The 24,461-nt window shown below is 41.4% G+C and overlaps 1 protein-coding gene across 8 annotated transcripts in view; it reads left to right on the top strand.

Annotated features, from left to right (window-relative positions):
* The window catches only part of LOC112264430 (collagen alpha-1(XVI) chain-like), a 112,553-nt gene that overhangs the window by 56,541 nt on the left and 31,551 nt on the right, over window positions 1-24,461 (top strand). For 7 of the 8 annotated variants that reach the window (XM_042295284.1, XM_042295286.1, XM_042295285.1 and 4 more), the window contains 25 exons: window positions 273-311; window positions 763-825; window positions 1,497-1,541; window positions 1,744-1,848; window positions 2,188-2,226; window positions 2,420-2,464; window positions 2,576-2,611; window positions 2,771-2,893; window positions 3,073-3,108; window positions 6,659-6,820; window positions 6,975-7,019; window positions 7,164-7,199; window positions 12,693-12,746; window positions 13,071-13,121; window positions 13,256-13,390; window positions 13,823-13,858; window positions 14,753-14,860; window positions 15,822-15,944; window positions 18,997-19,050; window positions 19,309-19,350; window positions 21,924-21,959; window positions 22,093-22,146; window positions 22,276-22,344; window positions 22,517-22,570; window positions 22,939-22,965. In XM_042295284.1, the coding sequence (XP_042151218.1) occupies window positions 273-311; window positions 763-825; window positions 1,497-1,541; window positions 1,744-1,848; window positions 2,188-2,226; window positions 2,420-2,464; window positions 2,576-2,611; window positions 2,771-2,893; window positions 3,073-3,108; window positions 6,659-6,820; window positions 6,975-7,019; window positions 7,164-7,199; window positions 12,693-12,746; window positions 13,071-13,121; window positions 13,256-13,390; window positions 13,823-13,858; window positions 14,753-14,860; window positions 15,822-15,944; window positions 18,997-19,050; window positions 19,309-19,350; window positions 21,924-21,959; window positions 22,093-22,146; window positions 22,276-22,344; window positions 22,517-22,570; window positions 22,939-22,965 (1,617 nt within the window). The remainder of the gene's footprint in view (window positions 1-272; window positions 312-762; window positions 826-1,496; window positions 1,542-1,743; window positions 1,849-2,187; window positions 2,227-2,419; window positions 2,465-2,575; window positions 2,612-2,770; window positions 2,894-3,072; window positions 3,109-6,658; window positions 6,821-6,974; window positions 7,020-7,163; window positions 7,200-12,692; window positions 12,747-13,070; window positions 13,122-13,255; window positions 13,391-13,822; window positions 13,859-14,752; window positions 14,861-15,821; window positions 15,945-18,996; window positions 19,051-19,308; window positions 19,351-21,923; window positions 21,960-22,092; window positions 22,147-22,275; window positions 22,345-22,516; window positions 22,571-22,938; window positions 22,966-24,461) is intronic. The other variant, XM_042295289.1, reaches the window with a different exon arrangement.

The raw sequence follows: 24,461 nt of genomic DNA, 5'->3' as shown, positions 1-24,461 counted from the left end.
GTATTTCTTCCTGGAGTGTAACTATTGTGATGGGGGTGTTCAGTTCAGAGTGGTTTAGAGTGGGGTACATTAAGACAGAGTATTCATTTGCAGAGTCTTTAAGCCTGTGTGTGTGTGTGTGTGTGTGTGTGTGTGTGTGTGTGTGTGTGTGTGTGTGTGTGTGTGTGTGTGTGTGTGTGTGTGTGTGATGTGTTGTGTGTGTGTGTGTGTTTGTATTTAGTATGCTCGTCAGTCTGCCTGGTCTCATTCTGGTCATTCTCTCTCTCTATCAGGTGCTGCCCGCTAACTGGGGAGAAGCTGTCGGACACAAGGTACGTCTGGTATACAACTGTCTGTCTGTCTGTCTGTCTGTCTGTCTGTCTGTCTGTCTGTCTGTCTGTCTGTCTGTCTGTCTGTCTGTCTGTCTGTCTGTCTGACATTCTATATGCCTGTCTGTCTGACATTTTATATGCCTGTCTGTCTGTCTGTCTGACATTCTATATGCCTGTATGTCTGTCTGTCTGTCTGACATTCTATATGCCTGTATGTCTGCCTGTATGTCTGTCTGTCTGTCTGACATTCTATATGCCTGTCTGTCTGTCTGACATTCTATATGCCTGTCTGTCTGTCTGTCTGACATTCTATATGCCTGTCTGTCTGTCTGACATTCTATATGCCTGTATGTCTGTCTGGCTGTCTGACATTCTATATGCCTGTCTGTCTGTCCGTATTACAGTGACTGTTTCTTATTTCTTACTTTCTCCATCCCCCTTGTCTTCTCAGGGAGATAAAGGACATAAGGGAGATATTGGTCTCCAGGGACTATCTGGAACCCCAGGAAAGGATGTGAGTGGCTGCTTATCTCTTTCACATCAGCACTATCATCACCATCACCATCATAACCTTCATCGTTTAGCAAATGGCAGAAAAATGGTTTAAATATGTAGCCTCTTTATGCATTCCACAATGGGGTTCCCATTATGTTGATAAGCGGAGTAGTTAGCAAACCGTAAACAGCACTTCCTATTTCACTTGAATTAACAGCATGTATCTGTCTTATAATTGGCAGGAACAGATGTACACACACACACACACACACACACACACACACATACTCCTATCAGGCTAACAGAGGGTGTTCAGTAGAATTATACTGAATTACTATTTCAAGCCTAGACTGGTACTGATATCTATTCTGCTCTGCCCAGCGTGTCTCTGGGTGTAGTCTTCCTAATGCCTGATAGATTAGACTGGAGCAACAAAGTCAGCAGAATCAATTCTGCCTCATTGACTGTGTTCCTCTCACACTACCTGGCTGATTCAGGCTGACTTAAACCCTTTCATCTCACCCATTCATCCCAACGTGGATACGCTGGGAAAGTTTCAAGTGTGACCATAAAGAGGAATTTCAGTTTGTGTTTGCATGTGTGTGTGCTCTCAGGCTTCAATATTCCTTAGGCAGAGGTTTTCATACTGTTTAATAAGAGCTAAGTGATGGTCTGTGTCTCTCTCTGCAGGGTCGGGCTGGATCCATCTGTGTGGTGGGACCCAAGGGACAGAAGGTACTCTTTCAACAGAATAGCTACTCTTTTTAAATGTAGTATTTAACAGTGTGTACTTCCATTTTATGTACACTGTACCTTTCTATGTGCATCTAATGTAAACACATGCTTTTAGTGGCCCTCGAAATCAAACTACCATTTTCTGTTTAATGCCACTTTGGCATCTATTTGAACTTTAACCTCTAGGAACTTTTTTTCCCAGGGTACCTCTGGAAAGTTGGGGCCTGAAGGACTAGCAGGAGAACCGGGAAAACCCGGACTTCCAGGAATGCCAGGAATTGGAGAACCAGGCCTGCCAGGCCTGCCAGTGAGTAGTGTCTCTGCTCTGTAATTCTGTTCTGTCTTTCCATCCTCAGGTTTGAGGTCAGTGTCGTGTTATAACAACTCTTCATCCTCCAGTTGTCAGATGCTTAATGCACTGGGCAAGTTGGGGCTGGGATGGCAAGCAAAGAGAGGCTTAATATGGACATCTTGGAGGAGATGCTGTATGTGTTAACCTTGACTGAAGCCAAGAAGCATCTTCGAGGAGACGCCGTTTGCGTCTGTTCTTGTATGGCTCTGGTAGAGAGGAAGTGAGAGACAGTTACAGAAGGGGATAGTTGCTCATCAGTCTTTTGAGTAGTGGTGTGTTTTGTTTTGATGCTAGGGCACTCCTGGAGGACCTCCTGGATCAAAGGGAGACAAGGTAAAAAATATATCTGAATTAAATCCAATTAAAACTGCTTCAAAACTTCCAAGTTCACAGTTTGAACATAGAAGTAACTGTATATAGATTATATTGTTTGATAAGACAACATCCCACAACTAGAATTCTGTACATTTCTGGAATGGTACAATGGTTGTTATGGTTATAGTCCTGTTTCTCTCTTCCTGTCCAGGGGCATTCTGGGACACCAGGGAAAGATGGAGAACCAGGAGATCCTGTGAGTACAGGATGCATTCAGACCACTGTTTTGTATCCTAGACAGTGTGTAATTTGGAACCTCATCCTCACTATCATGCTCTACTAAAATGTATTGATGTTGTGTTTTCAGGGTCCTAGGGGTCCTGGTGGTGGTAAAGGAGATAAGGTGTGTTAACCCTCTGTGTCCTGGTTTGTGAGTTAGGGTTAGTGTAAGGAAGTATACTGCATGGGTTGTGAATGTGTTTGTCCATCTCTGTGTGTATCAATGCCAATCCTGTGAGATGTGTGTTGACATTGTGTGTCTCTTTGGTTTTGTCCCTCTCAGGGTGACCCATGTGAGGTGTGTCCCGTCCTGTCTGCAGACCTGGGCAACACTGTGGCCCTCCACGGGAAGACGGGGCCCAAAGGAGAGCCTGGGGTCCCTGGGATAGGAGATCCTGGCCTCCCGGTGAGACATGCAGCACCCTTAATGCTCATATGGTTATTTCATTTTATATAGTCATCAAGGAATTTGCTTTGTATGAGAAAATAATGTTAATTTACAGCTAGGAATGTTTAAAATCTCATCTTCTCTCCCTCTCCTCTTCTCTCCTCCTGCTATCTCCTCTCCTCTTTTCTATTCATTAGGGTCTTCAAGGAGCAGATGGGAAGGCAGGAGAGAAGGTACAGAGTCCCACCTGTTAATTTATATCTCATGTTTCATTCATGTGCTGTGGGAATGGGTTACATACAGTCACTAACTCACTTGTGTACACACACATACAGATGCATACACACCAGCATACCAATGCACACAACTATAAATATGTATAGGCAAACACAAACTGGTCTGTTAGAGACACCACATTAGACTAACTGATCTGTTAGAGACACCACATTAGACTAACTGATCTGTTAGAGACACCACATTAGACTAACTGATATATTATGGATACCACATTAGACTAACTGATCTGTTACGGACACCACATTACACTAACTGATCTGTTAGAGACACCACATTACACTAACTGATCTGTTAGAGACACCACATTAGACTAACTGATATGTTAGGGACACAACATTATAATAACTGATCTGTTAGGGACACCACATTAGATATAGTTGACTAACTCATCTGTTAGGGACACCACATTAGATTAGATATAGTTGACTAACTGATCTATTAGGGACACCACATTTGATTTAGTTGATTCACTGATCTGTTAGGGACACCACATTAGATATAGTTGACTAACTCAACTGTTAGGGACACCACATTAGATTAGATATAGTTGACTAACTGGTCTGTTAGGGACACCACATTTTATGTAGTTGATTAACTGGTCTGTTAGGGACACCACATTAGATATAGTTTACTAGCTGATCTGTTAGGGATACCACATTAGATATAGTTTACTAACTGGTCTGTTAGGGACACCACATTAGATATAGTTGAGTAACTGGTCTGTTAGGGACACCACATTAGATATAGTTGACTAACTGATCTGTTACGGACACCACATTAGATATAATTGACTAACTGGACTGTTAGGGTCACCACATTAGATATTGTTGACTAACTGGTCTGTTAGGGACACCACATTAGATATAGTTGACTAACTGGTCTGTTAGGGACAGCACATTGGATATAGTTGACTAACTGGTCTGTTATGGACACCACATTATATTAGATATAGTTGACTAACTGATCTGTTAGGGACACCACATTAGATATAGTTGACTAACCGATCTGTTATGGACACCACATATGATTAGATATAGTTGACTAACTGATCTGTTAGGGACACCACATTCGATATTGTTGATTCACTGATTTGTTAGGGACACCACATTAGATATAGTTGAGTAACTGGTCTGTTAGGGACACCACATTAGATATAGTTGACTAACTGATCTGTTATGGACACCACATTAGATATAATTGACTAACTGGACTGTTAGGGTCACCACATTAGATATTGTTGACTAACTGGTCTGTTAGGGACAGCACATTGGATATAGTTGACTAACTGGTCTGTTATGGACACCACATTATATTAGATATAGTTGACAAACTGATCTGTTAGGGACACCACATTAGATATAGTTGACTAACTGATCTGTTATGGACACCACATATGATTAGATATAGTTGACTAACTGATCTGTTAGGGACACCACATTCGATATTGTTGATTCACTGATTTGTTAGGGACACCACATTAGAAGAGATATAGTTGACTAACTGATCTGTTAGGGACACCACATTGGATATAGTTGATTAACTGATATGTTAGGGACACCACATTAGATATAGTTGACTAATTGATCTGTTAGGGACACCACATTAGATATAGTTGATTAACTGATATGTTAGGGACACCACATTGGATATAGTTGATTAACTGATATGTTAGGGACACCACATTAGATATAGTTGATTAACTGATATGTTAGGGACACCACATTAGATATAGTTGATTAACTGATATGTTAGGGACACCACATTATAGTTGATATAGTGATGAATAATTAGATATAGGATCTGTTAGGGACAATACATTGACACCACATTGGATATAGTTGAGATATAGTAACTGACTGTTGTTAGGGACACCACATTGATATAGTTGAATAACTGATCTGTTAGGGACACCACATTGGATATAGTTGAATAACTGGATCTGTTAGGGACACCACATTAGATATAGTTGAATAACTGATCTGTTAGGACACCACATTGGATGGTCTGTTATCCACATTAGATATAGTTGACTAACTGAACTGTTAGGGACACCATATAATTGAGGACTGTTATATTAGAATAACTGAAACTGGTCTGTTAGGGACACAACATTAGATATATCTGAATAACAGATCTGTTAGGGACACCACATTAGATATATCTGAATAACTGAACTGTTAGGGAGACCACATTTGATATATCTGAATAACTGAACTGTTAGGGAGACCACATTTGATATATCTGAATAACTGAACTGTTAGGGACACAACATTAGATACAGTTGAATAACTGATCTGTTAGGGACACCACATTATAATAAGCTGACTAACTGATCTGTTCGGAAACACCACATTGGATATAGTTGAATAACAGATCTGTTAGGGACACCACATTAGATATATCTGAATAACTGAACTGTTAGGGAGACCACATTTGATATATCTGAATAACTGAACTGTTAGGGAGACCACATTTGATATATCTGAATAACTGAACTGTTAGGGACACAACATTAGATACAGTTGAATAACTGACCATGTTATTTATAGACACCACATTATAATAAGCTGACTAGCTGAACTGTTCGGAAACACCACATTAGATATAGTTGAATAACTGATCTGTTAGGGACACCACTGATGATACCTCAGCATTAGATATATCTGAATAACTGAACTGTTAGGGACACCACATTATAATAAGGTGACTAGCTGATCTGTTCGGAAACACCACATTGGATATAGTTGAATACCGGATCTGTTAGGGACACCACATTATAATAAGCTGACTAACTGATCTGTTAGGGACACCACATTGGATATAGTTGAATAACTGATCTGTTAGGGACACCACATTAGATATAGTTGAATAACTGATCTGTTAGGGACACCACATTATAATAAACTGACTAACTGATCTGTTAGGGACACCACATTGGATATAGTTGAATAACGGATCTGTTAGGGACACCACATTAGATATATTGAATAACTGATCTGTTAGGGACACCACATTTGATATAGTTGAATAACTGATCTGTTAGGGACACCACATTTGATATAGTTGAATAACTGAACTGTTAGGGACACCACATTGGATATATTGAATAACTGAACTGTTAGGAAACACCACATTGATATAGTTGAATAACTGATCTGTTAGGGACACCACATTATAATAAGGATATATCTGTTGAATAACAGTTGAATAACTGATCTGTTAGGGACACCACATTATAATAAGCTGACTAACTGATCTGTTCGGAAACACCACATTGGATATAGTTGAATAACTGATCTGTTAGGGACACCACATTATAATAAGCTGACTAACTGATCTGTTCGGAAACACCACATTGGATATAGTTGAATAACAGATCTGTTAGGGACACCACATTAGACGCTATACCTCAAAGGAAACATGCCTATTAGTATGTGTTATCACTAACCTGTCTCCATGTGATAAATGTGTCTGTATGCTTGGCAGGGAGGGGTGGGGTCTGATGGTGTCAAAGGGGAAAAGGGTGATGCATGTGCTGTGTGCCCCACCCTGAGTGAATTACCTGCTGCCAACCTTGTTGCCATGGAACAAACTCTGAAACACAAAGGAGAGAGAGGAAAACCTGGGCTGGGACAGAAGGGAGAACAGGTTAGTGTGTGTTTTATTGGAATGGAATGTGTGTGTGTGTGTGTGTGTGTGTGTGTGTGTGTGTATGTGTGCGCGTGCGTGTTAGTGCGTGCATTCTGTGTTGTTCCAGGATCTGTTTCTAACCTGGAAGTGATTTGTGTTAACTCTTGCTCAGGGGGAACCTGGAGTCAGTGGCCTGGCAGGGCTGAGAGGAGAGAAGGTTAGTGCTGAGTAGGGAACTCAATAGGGCTCAGGATGTTTGAGGTTACTTTGTACCAAAAATACATTTCATACATAAGATAAAAGACTGAACATTGAGTTTCAAAGCCAGTTCTGTTGACATTACATTTTCTCTTGTTTCCAGGGTAACACTGGTGGCAAAGGAGCTGACGGTAAAACGGTGAGAGTTTATACATATGTTAAGAGAATCTTTATGGCATACTTTTTTCAACATTCTTTATATCTATAGTAGTTTTTGGGGGGGAGGGGTAGATCAGCTTTAATAATATTGCAGACATGTTGTGGCTTCCATCAATGTAATTCTCTGCATAATTTCCAATAACCCATATTTTGGGGGTAAATATACAGGACCAGTCAAGGGTTTTTGTATATTTTTTACTATTTTCTACATTGTAGAATAATAGTGAAGACATCAAAACTATCACATATGGAATCATGTAGTAACCAAAAAAGTGTTAAACAAATATATATATTAAATATATTTATATTTGAGATTCTTCAAAGTAGCCACCCTTTGCCTTGATGACAGCTTTGCACACTCTTGGCATTCTCTCAACCAGCTTCATGAAGTAGTCACCTGGAATGAATTTCAATTAACAGGTGTGCCTTCTTAAAAGTACATTTGTGGAATTTCTTTCCTTGTGGATTCTCCATTCCTGAATCTGCGACCAAAAACAAGCTACAAAACACCAGTCTCAACGTCAACAGTCAAGAGGCGACTCCAGGATGCTGGCCTTCTAGACAGAGTTCCTCTGTCCAGTGTCTCTGTTCTTTTGCCCATCTTAATCTTTTCTTTTTATTGGCCAGTCTGAGATATGGCTTTTTCTCTGCAACTCTGCCTAGAAGGCTAGAATCCATGGAGACTGACGCGTTTAAGAAAAAAGTTCTTTGTTTCTGGCCATTTTGAGCCTGTAATCGAACCCACAAATGTTGACGCTCCAGATACTTGACTAGTCTAAAGAAGGCCAGTTTTATTGCTTCTTTAATCAGAACAACAGTTTTCAGCTGTGCTAACATAATTGCAAAATGTTTTTCTCATGATCAATTAGCCTTTTAAAATGATAAACTTGGATTAGCTAACCCAACGTGCCATTGGAACACAGGAGTGATGGTTGCTGATAATGGGCATCTGTACGCCGATGTAGATGTCATGGCGACAGGGTAGCCTAGTGGTTAGAACGTTGGCCTAGTAACCGAAATTGTTGCAAGTTCAAATCCCTGAGCCAGTTATTCCACTGTTCCTAGACCATCATTGAAAATAAGAATTTGTTCTTAATGGACTTGCATTGTTAAATAAAGGTTAAATAAAATATATATATATATATATTCCATACATAATCAGGCGTTTCCAGCTACAATAGTCATTTACAACATTAACAATGTCTACACTGTAGTCCAGAGAGGTTAGAAAAAGTATCTAGATCATCTTTGAGGCTGTGGAGGGATTCTAATTGTTGGTTTAAAAGAAAGTATTAATCATCAGCGTACAATGACACCTGGATTTGTAGGCCCGTGATATTATTGTTGGATCTGATTTTATGATCAAATACTTTCCTCAGGCTTATTACAGATGCAAAAATGAGTTCAGCTGGCTGTTGTATGGCTCTTTGGAGACAAAGTGATGAAATGCACTGTAACTACAATGCCTTACGAAAGTATTCACACCCCTTTATTTTTTTGTGTTACAAAGTGGGATTCAAATTGATTTAATTGTCATTTTTTTGTCAATGATGTACACAGAATACTCTGTCATGTCAAATTAGAAAATAAATTCTAACGTTTGTAAAAAGAAGTTAAAAAACATGAATATATCTTCAGTAGAAGAGTATTCGACCCCCTGAGTCAATACAATACAGTTCAATTCAGCTTTGGCAGCGATTACAGCTATGAGTCATTCTTTATGCCCTATTTGCACATTATTATTTTTGGGAATTCTCCAAGCTCTGTCAAGTTGCTCTGTCATAATTCCTAGACAGCCATTTTCAAGTCTTGCCATAGATTTTCAAGACGATTTAAGTCAAAACTGTAACTTGGCCACTCAGGAACATTTAATGTCATCTTGGTAATCAACTCCAGTGTATATTTGGCCTTGTATTTTAGGTTATTGTCCTGCTGAAAGGTGAATTTGTCTAACAGTGTCTGGGAGAATGAACCAGGTTTTCCTCTAGGATTTTGCCTGTGCTTACAGTAGCTCTGTTCCGTTATTTTTTTTTAAAGACTCCCTAATCCTTGCCAGTAACAAGCATACCCATAACATGATACAGTCACCACCACGCATATGAAGAGTGGTACTCAGTGATGTGTTGGATTTGCCCAAAAAATAATGCTTTGTATTCAGGACATAAAGTTAATTTCTTTGCCACATTTTTTGCAGTTTTACAAAATAATATATATATAATAATATTCTGTACAGGCTTCCTTCTTTTCACTCTGTCAATTAGGTTAGTATCGTTGGGTAACTACAATGTTGTTGATCCATCCTCAGTTTTCTCCTATCACAGCCATTATACTCTGTAACTGTGTTAAAGTCACCATTGGCCTCATGGTGAAATCCCTGAGCGGTTTCCTTCCTCTCCAGCATCTGAGTTAGAAAGGACAGCTGTATTTTTGTGGTGCCTGGGGGTATTGATACACCCTCCAAAGTGTAATTAATAACTAAGTGTAATTCATATTAATTGTCTGCTTTTTTTCTACCAATACTGTAGGTGCCCTTTTTTGTGAGTCATTGGAAAACCTCGCTATTCTTTGTGGTTGAATCTGTGTTTGAAATGCACTGCTTGACTGAGGATTTTATTCATTTATTTTATTTATTTCACCTTTATTTAACCAGGTAGGCAAGTTGAGAACAAGTTCTCATTTACAATTGCGACCTGGCCAAGATAAAGCAAAGCAGTTCGACATATACAACAACACATGGAGTAAAACAAACATACAGTCAATAATACAGTAGAAAAATAAGTCTATATACAATGTGAGCAAATTAGGTGAGATAAGGGAGGTAAAGGCAAAAAAAGGCCACGGTGGCGAAGTAAATACAATATAGCAAGTAAAACACTGGATTGCTAGATTTGCAGTGGAAGAATGTGCAAAGTAGAGATAGAAATAATGGTGTGCAAAGGAGCTAAATAAATAAATAAATACAGTAGGGGGAGAGGTAGTTGTTTGGGCTAAATTATAGATGGGCTATGTACAGGTGCAGTAATCTGTAAGCTGCTCTGACAGCTGGTGCTTAAAGCTAGTGAGGGAGATAAGTGTTTCCAGTTTCAGAGATTGTTTTCAGTTCGTTCCAGTCATTGGCAGCAGAGAACTGGAAGGAGAGGCAGTCAAAGTAAGAATTGGTTTTTGGGGTGACCAGAGAGATATACCTGCTGGAGCGCGTGCTACAGGTGGGTGCTGCTATGGTGACCAGCGAGGTGAGATAAGGGGGGACTTTACCTAGCAGGGTCTTGTAGATGACCTGGAGCCAGTGGGTTTGGCGACGACTATGAAGCGTGGGCCAGCCAACGAGAGCATACAGGTCGCAATGGTGGGTAGTATATGGGGCTTTGGTGATAAAACGGATGGCACTGTGATAGAATGCATCCAATTTATTGAGTAGGGTATTGGAGGCTATTATGTAAATGACGTCGCCGAAGTCGAGGATCGGTAGGATGGTCAGTTTTACAAGGGTATGTTTGGCAGCATGAGTGAAGGAGGCTTTGTTGCGAAATAGGAAGCCAATTCTAGATTTAACTTTGGATTGGAGATGTTTGATGTGAGTCTGGAAGGAGAGTTTACAGTCTAACCAGACACCTAGGTATTTGTAGTTGTCCACATATTCTAAGTCAGAACCGTCCGAGTAGTGATGTTGGACGGGCGGGCAGGTGTAGGCAGCGATCGGTTGAAGAGCATGCATTTAGTTTTACTTGTATTTAAGAGCAGTTGGAGGCCACGGAAGGAGAGTTGTATAACATTGAAGCTCGTCTGGAGGGTTGTTAACACACCAGCAGCAAGAGCGACGTCATTGATGTATACAGAGAAGAGAGTCAGTCTAAGAATTGAACCCTGTGGCACCCCCATAGAGACTGCCAGAGGCCCGGACAACAGGCCCTCCGATTTGACACACTGAACTCTATCAGAGAAGTAGTTGGTGAACCAGGCGAGGCAATCATTTGAGAAACCAAGGCTATCGAGTCTGCCGATGAGGATGTGGTGATTGACAGAGTCCAAAGCCTTGGCCAGGTCAATGAATACGGCGGCACAGTATTGTTTCTTATCGATGGCGGTTAAGATATCGTTTAGGACTTTGAGCGTGGCTGAGGTGCACTCATGACCAGCTCTGAAACCAGATTGCATAGCGGAGAAGGTATGGTGGGATAGGATATAGGTCTGTAGCAGTTAGGGTCAGTGTCCCCCCCTTTTAGGACTGGGATGACCGCAGCTGCTTTCCAATCTTTGGGAATCTCTGACGACATGAAAGAGAGGTTGAACAGGCTAGTAACAGGGGTTGCAACAATTTTGTCAGATAATTTTAGAAAGAGAGGGTCCAGATTGTCTAGCCCGGCTGATTTGTAGGGGTCCAGATTTTGCAGCTCTTTCAGAACATCAGCTGACTGGATTTGGGAGAGGGAGAAATGGGGAAGGCTTGGGTGAGTTGCTGTGGGGGGTGCAGTGCTGTTGACCAGGGTAGGGGTGGCCAGGTGGAAAGCATGGCCAGCCGTGGAAAAATGCTTATTGAAATTCTCAATTATAGGGGCTTTATCGGTGGTGACAGTGTTTCCTATCCTCAGTGCAGTGGGCAGCTGGGAGGAGGTGCGCTTATTCTCCATGGACTTTACAGTGTCCCAGAACTTTTTTGAGTTTGTGTTGCAGGAAGCTAGCCTTGGCTTTTCCAACTGCCTGTGTATATTTGTTTCTAGCTTCCCTGAAAAGTTGCATATCACGGGGGCTGTTCGATTCTAATGCAGAACGCCATAGGATGTTTTTGTGTTGGTTAAGGGCAGTCAGGTCTGGATAGGACCAAGGGCTATATCTGTCCCTGGTTCTAAATTTCTTGAAAGGGGCATGCTTATTTAAGATGGTGAGGAAGGCATTTTAAAAAAAACAGGCATCCTCTACTGACGGGATGAGATCAATATCCTTCCAGGATACCCCGGCCAGATCGATTAGAAAGGCCTGCTCGCTGAAGTGTTTCAGGGAGCGTTTGAACAGTGATGAGTGGAGGTCATTTGACCGCTGACCCATTACGGATGCAGGCAATGAGTCAGTGATCGCTGAGATCTTGGTTGAAAACAGCAGAGGAGTATTTAGAGGGCAAGGATGAATGAGGTAGTCATTCAAAAATCATGTTAAACACTATTATTGCACACAGAGTCTATGCAACTTATTATGTGACTTTTTAAGCACAATATTACTCCTGACCTTTTTCAGGCTTGCCATGACAAAGGGGTTCAGTACTTATTGACTCAAGACTTGTCAGATTTGAACTTTTATTTTTTTAAATAAAAATCAAATTAAACATCATAATTCCACTTTGACACTATGGGTTATTGTGTGTAGGCCAGTGACACAAAATCTCAATTTAATCAATTTTAAATTCAGGTTGTAACACAAGAAAATGTGGAAAAGTTAAGGGTTGTGAATACTTTCTGAAGGCATTATATGTATCTGATAGGGCAAAGCTGGACCCAGAGGACCTAGTGGCAAGGATGGACTGAAGGGGATACAGGTGAGAGGGTGGAGCTAACAAACACTACATCTAATACTGGGTGATGTCATCATGTTATGTTGTGTTTTGGTATGATATGTTATATTATGTTGTGTTTTGGTATAATGTGTTATGTTGTATTTTGGTATGTTATGTTGTGTTTTGGTATGATGTGTTATGTTATGTTGTGTTTTGGTATGATATGTTATATTATGTTGTGTTTTGGTATGATGTGTTATGTTGTGTTTTGGTATGATGTGTTATGTTGTGTTGTGTGTTGGTATGATGTGTTATGTTATGTTTTGGTTTGATGTGTTGTGTTTTGGTATGTGATTCTTTTGACAGGGAGATCCAGGGATTCCTGGTCTAGGAACTGCCGGCCCTAAAGGAGAGAAGGTGAAGTGTGTGTTAGTTTGTGTGCATACATCTTTACACATGAAAGTATGTCTATACGTTTGTATGTGTGTGTGTGTGTGTGTGTGTTTCTTTTGCCAACAGTCCTAAGCCAGTGTTTCTCCCCTCTACCCCAGGGTGCGTCGTGTGGGGTGTGCCAGTCTTCTCCCTCTGAGGTGGGCAGTGGGACGTCCTCCGTCAAGGTGCTAGCGGGTGAAACTGGCCCTCCAGGGCCCGCCGGGCCTGCAGGAGAGGGCACCGACGGCAAACAGGTGAGACCCCTCTACCTGGAGAGAAGAGGGCTATGAGGACTCTGCCTACTTTGTCGACCTGGTTTGCATTACTTTGACCATGCTTGTTTAACATGACTAAGCCAACAACATACACATGCCACTAAAAACACCAAACTGACCTTAGATCACTGTATGTCTGCAACTTAAATATTGGCAAAGTCGTGACATATGCAGGTAATCCCCCACCTACCACAGGATACGCCAAGGTGAGCTATAAATCTCAATTAAATTGTAAGATTCTGTGTCTCACAGCTTAATTACATGGGCCTCGGTGGTTAGCGCTGTGTCAACGGGTTTATATCTGAATGGGTAGTGGCTTGCACAGGTGTTTGTGTGTGCGTGCCTGCGCATGCATAATCTTATAGGTGCGTATGACTCTAAATCTCTGTCTTTTCCTGTCTCCTTGTACAGGGTGTGCCAGGTCGTGATGGTCTAAGGGGAGAGAAGGTAAGTTCTTCATTACAGGTTTTTCTTTGTAAAAGTCTCTGAATAGAATTGAAAGATGCGAAGGGACAGTAATGTAGTCATTCTCAGCTAGTGCCAGGATATGTGACAAAGCCTCTGGGGAATTCAGTCCACCTTAAATAGCCTTGTTGCCTGCAGAGAAATCCAATTACATTGACTTAAATTATGTCCCTAGGGAACTCAGTACCTTAGTTAACATAATGTCCACAGGAAAATTAGTCCGCCTTAAATAAGACATTGAATAACCCAGGGAAATTAGTCTATTTTGAATGTAGCCTGTTGCCCCAGGGAACAAGCAGACTAGACCGCCTTAAATCATCTAATATCTCCAGGTACTTTAGTCCTCCTTAAATGAGTAGATAGCCCTAAAACGACTGCAGAGAAATCAGACTACATTAGATTAACTAGTGCCTCTGGGGTCCTCAGACCACCTTAAACCAGGCAATGTCATTAGGAAAACCTAGAAAAGCCTCCGGTCCCATCCGCAAATGAGTCCATCTTAAATTAACTTTAGGTCCCCGGAGGGCTTGGTCCAATTTAAACAACCGTAGTCCCTATAAACTGGGAAGTCCACTGGAAAATTAGCCCACCTTAAAAAAATGTAGGACCTCTGAGGAGTCAGTCGGACCACCTTAAATTACCTTGAATCTGTAGCACGCACTGATTTTAACTGAGCTAAGACTGGCAGTTACAATACAATTGAAGAATCTGGTATCACAAACCCAGATTAAGCCTATTGATAATTAGTCTTCATTCATAGACATGGTTTGAATGATTTTTGGACTATAGTTATATTATCTTTATTTATGAATGTTCAAGTACGAGTCACAGACCAGATCCCTATTGTTGATCAAATGTATATGTCTCTGTTGCTAGGGCGACCAGGGTGAGCAGGGAGACCAAGGATTAGCCGGCACCCATGGAACCCAGGGCCTGCCTGGAGAGCCTGGTCGGGATGGACTAACTGGACTGAAGGGAGAGAAGGTATGGAACACCTAACCAACCAATCAATGAGTCAGCCTGACTGTCTGGATGGTTAGTTGGCTGGCTTTCTGGCTGTTTATCCGTCCATCTCCCTTATCTGTCCAAGATATCTATCTTATAACGTATCCTTATGCCTATATAGATTGTGAATATAAGATTGATTAAGCTTATTAAAGATGATGCTATAAAAGGCTGTTAATTAAATAAACTATCTTCAACACCATGTATAGCAGATGAACTAACTAACTATTTAACAATCTAACTATCTAACTAACAATCAAACTATCTATCTAACTAAAGAACTAATTAAATATATATCTATCTACGCTACATGACCGTCAAACATCTCATTCCAAAATCATGGGTATTAATATGGAGTTGGTCCCCCTTTGCTGCTATAACAGCCTCCACTCTTCTGGGAAGGCTTTTCACTAGATGTTGGAACATTGCTGCGGGGACTTACTTCCATTCAGCCACAAGAGCATTAGTGAGGTCGGGCACTGGTGTTGGGCGATAAGGCCTGGCTCGCAGTCGGCGTTCCAATTCATCCCAAAGGTGTTCGATGGGGTTAAGGTCAGGGCTCTATGCAGGCCAGTCAAGTTCTTCCACACCAATCTCGACAAACCATTTCGGTATGGCCCTCGCTTTGTGCACGGGGGTATTGCCATGCTGAAACAGGAAAGGGCCTTCCCCAAACTGTTGCCAAAACGTTGGAAGCTCAGAATTGTCTAGAATGTCATTGTATGCTGTAGCATTAAAATGTCCCTTCACTGGAACTAAGGGGCTTAGCCCGAACCATGAAAAACAGCCCCTTACCATTATTCCTCCTCCGAACAGTTCTTGTGCTGACGTTGCGTCTATCTATAGTCTGTCTGTCTGCCTGTCTAACTATATAATGTAACCAACTCACCCAGACTGTTCTCTCTCTTGTTGACTGTTGTTGTGTTGTATCTATCACCAGGGAGATGCGTGTGAGAGCTGTGCGCCTGTCTCTGGACGGCAGATGGGTGTAGGAGGGGTGCAGGGAGCCAAGGGAGAGAGGGGCAACCCGGGACCCCCAGGAGAGGGGAAAGCAGGGAAACATGTAAGTCTGCAGCATGACTGACCTTTGAGATGTACTGTTTTAGCTCTACACATACAGTACCAGTGAAATGTTTGGACACCTCTTCTCATTCAAGGGTTTTTCTTAATTTTTTTTCTACATTGTAGAATAATAGTGAAGACATCAACACTATGAAATAACACATATGGAATCATGTGGTAACCAAAAAAGTGTTAAACAATCAAAATATATTTTATGTTTGAGATTCTTTAAAATAACACCCTTTGCCTTGATGATAGCTTTGCACACACTTGGCATTCTCTCAACCAGCTTCACCTGGAATGCTTTTCCAACAGTCTTGAAGGAGTTGCCACATATGCTGAGCACTTGTTGGCTGCTTTTCATTCACTCTGATGCAGCACTCCATCACTCTCCTTCTTGGTCAAATAGCCCTTACACACCCTGGAGGTGTGTTGGGTCATTGTCCTGTTGAAAAACAAATGATAGTCCCACTAAGCGCAAACCAGACGGGATGGCGTATTGCTGCAGAATGCTATGGTAGCCATGCTGGTTAACTGTGCCTTGAATTATAAATAAATCACTGACAGTGTCACCAGCAAAGCACCATCACACCTCCTCCTCCATGCTTCACGGTGGAAACCACACATGCAGAATCATCCGAGAACATCCATTCACCTACTCTGTGTCTCACAAGACGTGGTTGGAAGCAAAAATCTAAAATTTGGATTCATCAGACCAAAGAACAGATGTCCACCAGTCTAATGTCTATTGCTCATGTTTCTTGGCCCAATCAAGTCTCTTCTTGTTATTGGTGTCCTTTAGCAGTGGTTTCTTTGCATCAATTCAACCATGATGACCTCATTCATGCAGTCTGAACAGTTGATGTCGAGATGTGTCCGTTACTTATACTCTGTGAAGCATTTATTTTGGCTGCAATCTGAGGTGCAGTTAATTCTAATGAACTTGTCCTCTGCAGCATAGGTACAGTAACTCTGGGTCTTCCTTTCCTGTGGCAGTCCTCATGAGAGCCAGTTTCATCATTGCACTTGACGGTTTTTGCGACTGAACTTGAAGAAACCTTCAAAGTTCTTGAAATCTTCCGGATTGACTGACGTTCATGTCCTAAAGTAATAATGCACTGTCGTTTCTCTTTGCTTATTTGAGCTGTTCCTGCTATAATATGGACTTGGTATTTTACCAAATAGGGCTATCTTCTGTATACCACCCCTACCTTGTCACAATACAACTGATTGGCTCAAACGCATTAAGAAGGAAAGAAATTCCACAAATTAACTTCTAACAAGGCATACCTGTTAAAACCTCTCTTGGATATTCAGGACGGTAGCGTCCCACCTCGCCAACAGCCAGTGAAAGTGCAGGGCGCCAAATTCAAAACAACAAAAATCTCATAATTAAAATTACTCAAGCATACAAGTATTTTACACCATTTTAAAGATAAAATTATCCTTAATCCAGCCATAGTGTCTGATTTTAAAAAGGCTTTACAGTGAAAGCACCACAAACGATTTTGTTCGGTCACCACCAAGTCACAGAAAAACACAGCTATTTTTCCAGCCAAAGAGAGGAGTCACAAAAAGCACAAATAGAGATCAAATTTATCACTAACCTTTGATGATCTTCATCAGATGACACTCATAGGACTTCATGTTACCCAATACATGTATGTTTTGTTCGATAAAGTGCATATTTATATGAAAAAATCACATTTTACATTAGTGCGTTACGTCCATATTTCTAAAACATGCCGTGACTTTGCAGAGAGCCACATCAATTTACAGAAATACTCATCATAAATGTTGATGAAAATACAAGTGTTATACATGGAATTAGAGATATACTTCTCCTTAATGCAACCGCTGTGTCTGATTTCAAAAAAGCTTTACGGAAAAAGTAAACCATGCAATAATCTTGAGTACAGCGTTCAGACAACAAAGCAGCCAAAAAGATATCCGCCATATTGTGTAGTCAACATTAGTCAGAAATAGCATTGTAAATATTCACTTACCTTTGATGATCTTCATCAGAATGCACTCCCAGGAATCCCAGTTCCACAATAAATGTTTGATTTGTTCGAAAAAGTTCATTATTTATGTCCAAATAGCTTCTTTTGTTAGGGCGTTTTGTAAAGAAATCCAAATGCGTGTTCAGGTCCAGCCGAACGTCGGACAAAAAGTTCAAAACGTTCTGTTACAGCCCGTAGAAACCTGTCAAACTAAGTATAGAATCAATCTGTAGGATGTTTTTATCATACATCTTCAATAATGTTCCAACCGGAGAATTCCTATGTCTGTAGAAAAGCAATGGAACGAGAGCTAACTCTCTCGCGACCGCGCGTCACGAGCCTGTGGCACTCTGCCAGACACCTGGCTCAATCCCCTCTCATTCGCCCCCACTTCACAGTAGAAGCCTCAAACCAAGACTGTTCTAAAGACTGTTGACATCTAGTGGACGCCTTAGGAAGTGCAATATGACCCCATTTACACTGTATATTGGAATGGCGGAGTGTTGAAAAACTACAAACCTCAGATTTCCCACTACCTGGTTGGATTTATCTGAGGTTTTCGCCTGCCATATGAGTTCTGTTATACTCACAGACTTCATTCAAACAGTTATAGAAACTTCAGAATGTTTTCTATCCAATTATACTAATAATATGCATATATTGGGATAGAGTCTGGGCACCTTATTCATCCAAGCTACTCAATACTGCCCCCCTGTCACCAAGAAGTTAATTGAAATGCATTCCAAGTGACTACCTCATGAAGCTTGTTGAGAGAATGCCAAGAGTGTGCAAGCTGTCATCAATGCAAGAGTGGCTACTTTGAAGAATCTCAAATATAAAATATATTTTGATGTTTAACACTTTTTTTGTTACTACATGATTCCATATGTGTTATTTAATAGTTTTTATTTCTTCACTATTATTCTACAATGTAGAAAATAGAATACAAAAATAGAATAACAACTTTAATGAGTGCTGAGTGTGTCCAAACTTGTGACACACTCTTTATTTGTCTTCTCTATTTTGTCTTTCTATCTCTCCATCTACCAGGGCAAACCAGGACTTCCCGGTGTCCAAGGGCCTATAGGACCAAAAGGAAGCCAGGTACAGTATGATCATTTGCCATGCACACGTACAAGGATCGGTGTGAATTGCACTAGTGGCTGACTCAGTGTGTGTGTCTGTGCTGACTCAGTGTGTGTGTGTCTGTGCTGACTCCGTGTGTGTGTCTGTGCTGACTCAGTGTGTGTGGCTGTGCTGACTCAGTATGTGTGGCTGTGCTGACTCAGTGTGTGTGGCTGTGCTGACTCAGTGTGTGTGGCTGTGCTGACTCAGTGTGTGTGTCTGTGCTGCTCCCTGTAGGGTGACCCAGGAGTTGAAGGGATGGGCATCCCAGGACCTCAGGTAAGACATTTTTTTGAACATCTAGGTCAGGTGTGTCAAACTCATTCCATGGAGGGCCTAGTGGTTAATGGTTTTGGGGTTTTCCTTTCAATTAAGACCTAGACAACCAGGTGAGGGGAGTTCTTTACTAATCAGTGACCTTATTTTTATTTATTTTTTATTTCACCTTTATTTAACCAGGTAGGCTAGTTGAGAACAAGTTCTCATTTACAACTGGCCAAGATAAAGCAAAGCAGTGCGACACAAACAACAACACAGAGTTACAGATGGAATAAACAAGCGTACAGTCAATAACACAATAGAAAACAATTAAGTCTATATACAGTGTGTGCTAATGGCGTGAGGAGGTAGACAATAAATTGGCCAGAGTAATTACAATTTATCAAATAACACTGGAGTCATAGATGAGCAGATGGTGATTTGCAAGTAGAAATACTGGTGTGCAAAAGAGCAGAAAAGTAAATAAAAACAATATGGGGATGAGATAGGTAGATTGGGTGGGCTATTTACAGATGGGCTATGTACAGCTGCAGTGATCGGTTAGCTGCTCAGACAGCTGATGTTTAAAGTTAGTGAGGGAAATAAAAGTCTCCAGCTTCAGCGATTTTTGCAATTCGTTCCAGTCACTGGCAGCTGAGAACTGGAAGGAAGGGCAGCCAAAGGTGTTGGCTTTGGGGATGACCAGTGAGATATACCTGCTGGAGCTCGTGCTACGTGTGGGTGCTGTTATCATGACCAGTGAGCTGAGATAAGGCGGAGCTTGACCTAGCATAAACATATAGATGACCTGGAGCCAGTGGGTCTGGTGACGAATATGTAGCGAGGGCCAGTCGACTAGAGCATACAGGTTGCAGTGGTGGGTGGTATAGGGGGCTTTGGTGACAAAACGGATGGCACTGTGATAGACTGCATCCAGTTTGCTGAGTAGAGTGTTGGAAGCTATTTTGTAAATGACATCGCCGAAGTCGAGGATCGGTAGGATAGTTAGTTTCACGAGGGTATGTTTGGCGGCGTGAGTGAAGGAGGTTTTGTTGCGAAATAGGAAGCCGATTCTAGATGTAATTTTGGATTGGAGATTTTTAATATAAGTCTGGAAGGAGAGTTTACAGTCTAGCCAGACACCTAGGTATTTGTAGTGTCCACATATTGTAAGTCAGAACCGTACAGAGTAGTGATGCTAGTCGGGTGGGCGGGTGCGGGCAGCGAACGGTTGAAAAGCATGCATTTAGTTTCACTAGGGTTTAAGAGCAGTTGGAGGCCATGGAAGGAGAGTTGTATGGCATTGAAGCTCGTTTGGAGGTTAGTTAACACAGTGTCCAAAGAATTCATCAATCAAGTACAAGGGAGAAGCGAAAACCACAGACACTCGACCCACCGTGGAATGAGTTTGACTCGTAAACATTGAAGAGATAGCTCACCTCAAAATACATTTTTGGTGCTGTTTTTCTGAAGCTTTCCCATACTTACATTACACTTTTATTACCCACATATTCACTGGGCTGGTTGAGTAAATGTTGTTTCCACATCATTTGGATCAACATTCCTTCTGGATCAACATTCTAACATTCCTTCTGGATCAACATGCTAACATTCCTTCTGGATCGACATTCTAACATTCTTTCTGGATCAACATTCTAACATTCATTCTGGGTCAACATGTTAACATTCCTTCTGGATCAACATTCTAACATTCCTTCTGGGTCCGCATGTTAACATTCCTCTGGGTCAACATTCTAACATTCCTTCTGGGTCAACATTCTAACATTCCCTCTGGGTCGACATGTTAACATTCCTTCTGGGTCAACATTCTAACATTCTTTCTGGATCAACATTCTAACATTCATTCTGGGTCAACATGTTAACATTCCTTCTGGATCAACATTCTAACATTCCTTCTGGGTCCGCATGTTAACATTCCTCTGGGTCAACATTCTAACATTCCTTCTGGGTCGACATGTTAACATTCCTTCTGGGTCAACATTTTATCATTCCTTCTGGGTCAACATTCGAACATTCCTTCTGGGTCAACATTCTAACATTCCTTCTGGGTCAACATGTTAACATTCCTTCTGGGTCAACATGTTAACAGTCCTTCTGGGACAACGTGTTAACATTCCTTCTGGGTCAACATTCTAAGATTCCTTCTGGGTCAACATGTTAACATTCCTTCAGGATCCACATGCTAACAGTCTGCATCAACATGTTAACATTTCTTCTGAATCAACATGCTAACATTCCTTCAGGATCAACATGCTCACAGTCTGCATCAACATGCTAACATTCCTCAAGTGTAAGTTAGTCAGATATACTGAATACACACACATGCAGGTTTGTGTACAAACACACACACAAACTCACGCGCACACACGAGACACATACACACAAAGCAACGAGAGCATGTGTGATGGGAATGAGAGATGGAATGAGGAAGACAATATCCAGACTTGTTCATGAAGGTTCAGCCATTGTTCTACTGTTGATGAATCATCTGTTTGTCTCTAAGCTCAACTCACCACCCATCTCTTTAAACCTTTCTCTCGCTCTCTCGCTCTCTCTCTCTCTTCTATTTTCAGGGAGCAGAAGGACCCAGAGGCTTACCAGGGGTGGCAGTAAGTCCAAAAAATATTAGATGAAATAATGATGAAATACATATTAAATATGATTGCCTCTAGTATGTACTGTATAATGGTCTCTGTAGTCTCCTTCTATCATGTTAATTTGCATCATGCTGCTCCTCTACAGGGTCCTCAGGGAATTAGAGGACTTACTGGACCAGTTGGGCCTGCTGGGGACATGGTACACGCACACACACACACACACACACACACACACACACACATACATACATTATACGTGCATCAACACATAAACACACACACAGCCACAAAGTTCTCATTCTTGTGTGTATGTATTTGCTTTTCACAGGGTCCTAAAGGAGAGGAGGGGCCTCCAGGGCCACAGGGGCCCATGGGTGTAGGTGTTACAGGACCCCAGGTAAGAGATTTGTGTGTGTGTGTGTGTGTGTGTGTGTGTGTGTGTGTGTGTGTGTGTGTGTGTGTGTGTGTGTGTGTGTGTGTGTGTGTGTGTGTGCATGCATATGTGTATTAACTCTAGTCAAAGCCATTGAGTGATTGCTGCCTCCATACTTATCCCATTCCCAACCCAGGGTAAAGACGGCAAAGGTGGATCCAATGGAATCCCAGGAGCTGATGGAAGAGATGTGAGTGGCGTCACATTGAAAACACAACACAGTCACATAGTATTGGAATTGTGTAATCAGTGTGAATTGTATACCTTTCATAGTACTGTGTAATAGTGTGTGAGCTAAGATCACTAGTTTCTACAGACTCAGAGTCAGTGTTTTTAAAGTTTAAAGATGATTATATTTAGTCTAATAGCAAATGAAGGCCGCCTCAATCCATAACAGAGCCATAGTGTCTCCTGTCGCCCCTCTCTGCTCCTGACTACTTTCCTTGCAAGCTTTATCGTCTGCAATGACAAGGCCACACTAACTGTGTGTGTGTGTGTGTGTGTGTGTGTGTGTGTGTGTGTGTGTGTGTGTGTGTGTGTGTGTGTTCTGTCTTGCAGGGAACTGACGGAGCCAAGGGGGACAAGGTAAACCTAGCATTTCTGAAGATTAAGAGGTTTGGAGGCAGGGGGTAACAGATGGTAATCACTGGGGATGCTTCACCAGCACACACACACACACACACACATAGGCAGATGCTTACACGCACACAAACACACACACACACCCTCAAGGCACAGACAGAGTAGCAGAGGAGGTGACAAGTGTGTGGGATCCAAATAGACAAGGGAAGTAAAGGAGCTTTAAGAACAGGACTAGGATTATTAATTAGTGCTACCATCAGACCAACTGAACAGGACTAGGATTATTAATTAGTGCTACCATCAGACCAACTGAACAGGACTAGGATTATTAATTAGAGCTACCATCAGACCAACTGAACAGGACTAGGATTATTAATTAGTGCTACCATCAGACCAACTGAACAGGACTAGGATTATTAATTAGAGCTACCATCAGACCAACTGAACAGGACTAGGATTATTAATTAGTGCTACCATCAGACCAACTGAACAGAACTAGGATTATTAATTAGTGCTACCATCAGACCAACTGAACAGGACTAGGATTATTAATTAGTGCTACCATCAGACCAACTGAACAGGACTAGGATTATTAATTAGTGCTACCATCAGACCAACTGAACAGGACTAGGATTATTAATTAGTGCTACCATCAGACCAACTGAACAGGGCTAGGATTATTAATTAGTGCTACCATCAGACCAACTGAACAGGACTAGGATTATTAATTAGTGCTACCATCAGACCAACTGAACAGGACTAGGGATATTAATTAGTGCTACCATCAGACCAACTGAACAGGACTAGGATTATTAATTAGTGCTACCATCAGACCAACTGAACAGGACTAGGATTATTAATTAGTGCTACCGTCAGACCCAACTGAACAGGACTAGGATTATTAATTAGTGCTACCATCAGACCAACTGAACAGGACTAGGATCATTAATTAGAGCTATCATCAGACCAACTGAACAGGACTAGGATTATTAATTAGTGCTACCATCAGACCAACTGAACAGGACTAGGATTATTAATTAGAGCTACCATCAGACCAACTGAACAGGACTAGGATTATTAATTAGAGCTACCATCAGACCAACTGAACAGGACTAGGATTATTAATTAGAGCTACCATCAGACCAACTGAACAGGACTAGGATTATTGAAATATGAATAAGAAGACACAGTAGCAGAATAAATTCCACGTCAACTTTGTTTCATCACAAAACTGGAGAGCAGCGTCTGTTCTGTGAAGTCCACAAAGCATATTGCCTCTAACAAACAGTTACATGACCTACAGCATGTTCAAGCAAGTTATTAATGTTTCCGACATTTTCAGAATACTTAACAACTATTGATTTAGAACCACAGAGAGTTACCAGAAAAGAAAACAGGATCTGTTTCTGCTAGTCCAGCACCATGTCAACTTCAACATCATCAAATAACCTGAGCTTAGCCTAATACAGTGGCAACTAAAAGATGCCAAAGACAATTTA

This window comes from Oncorhynchus tshawytscha, linkage group LG13 (genome assembly GCF_018296145.1).
Source record: "Oncorhynchus tshawytscha isolate Ot180627B linkage group LG13, Otsh_v2.0, whole genome shotgun sequence".
In the NCBI taxonomy this organism is placed as follows: Eukaryota; Metazoa; Chordata; class Actinopteri; order Salmoniformes; family Salmonidae; genus Oncorhynchus; species Oncorhynchus tshawytscha.
This window is presented reverse-complemented; position numbering and strand designations above follow the sequence as displayed.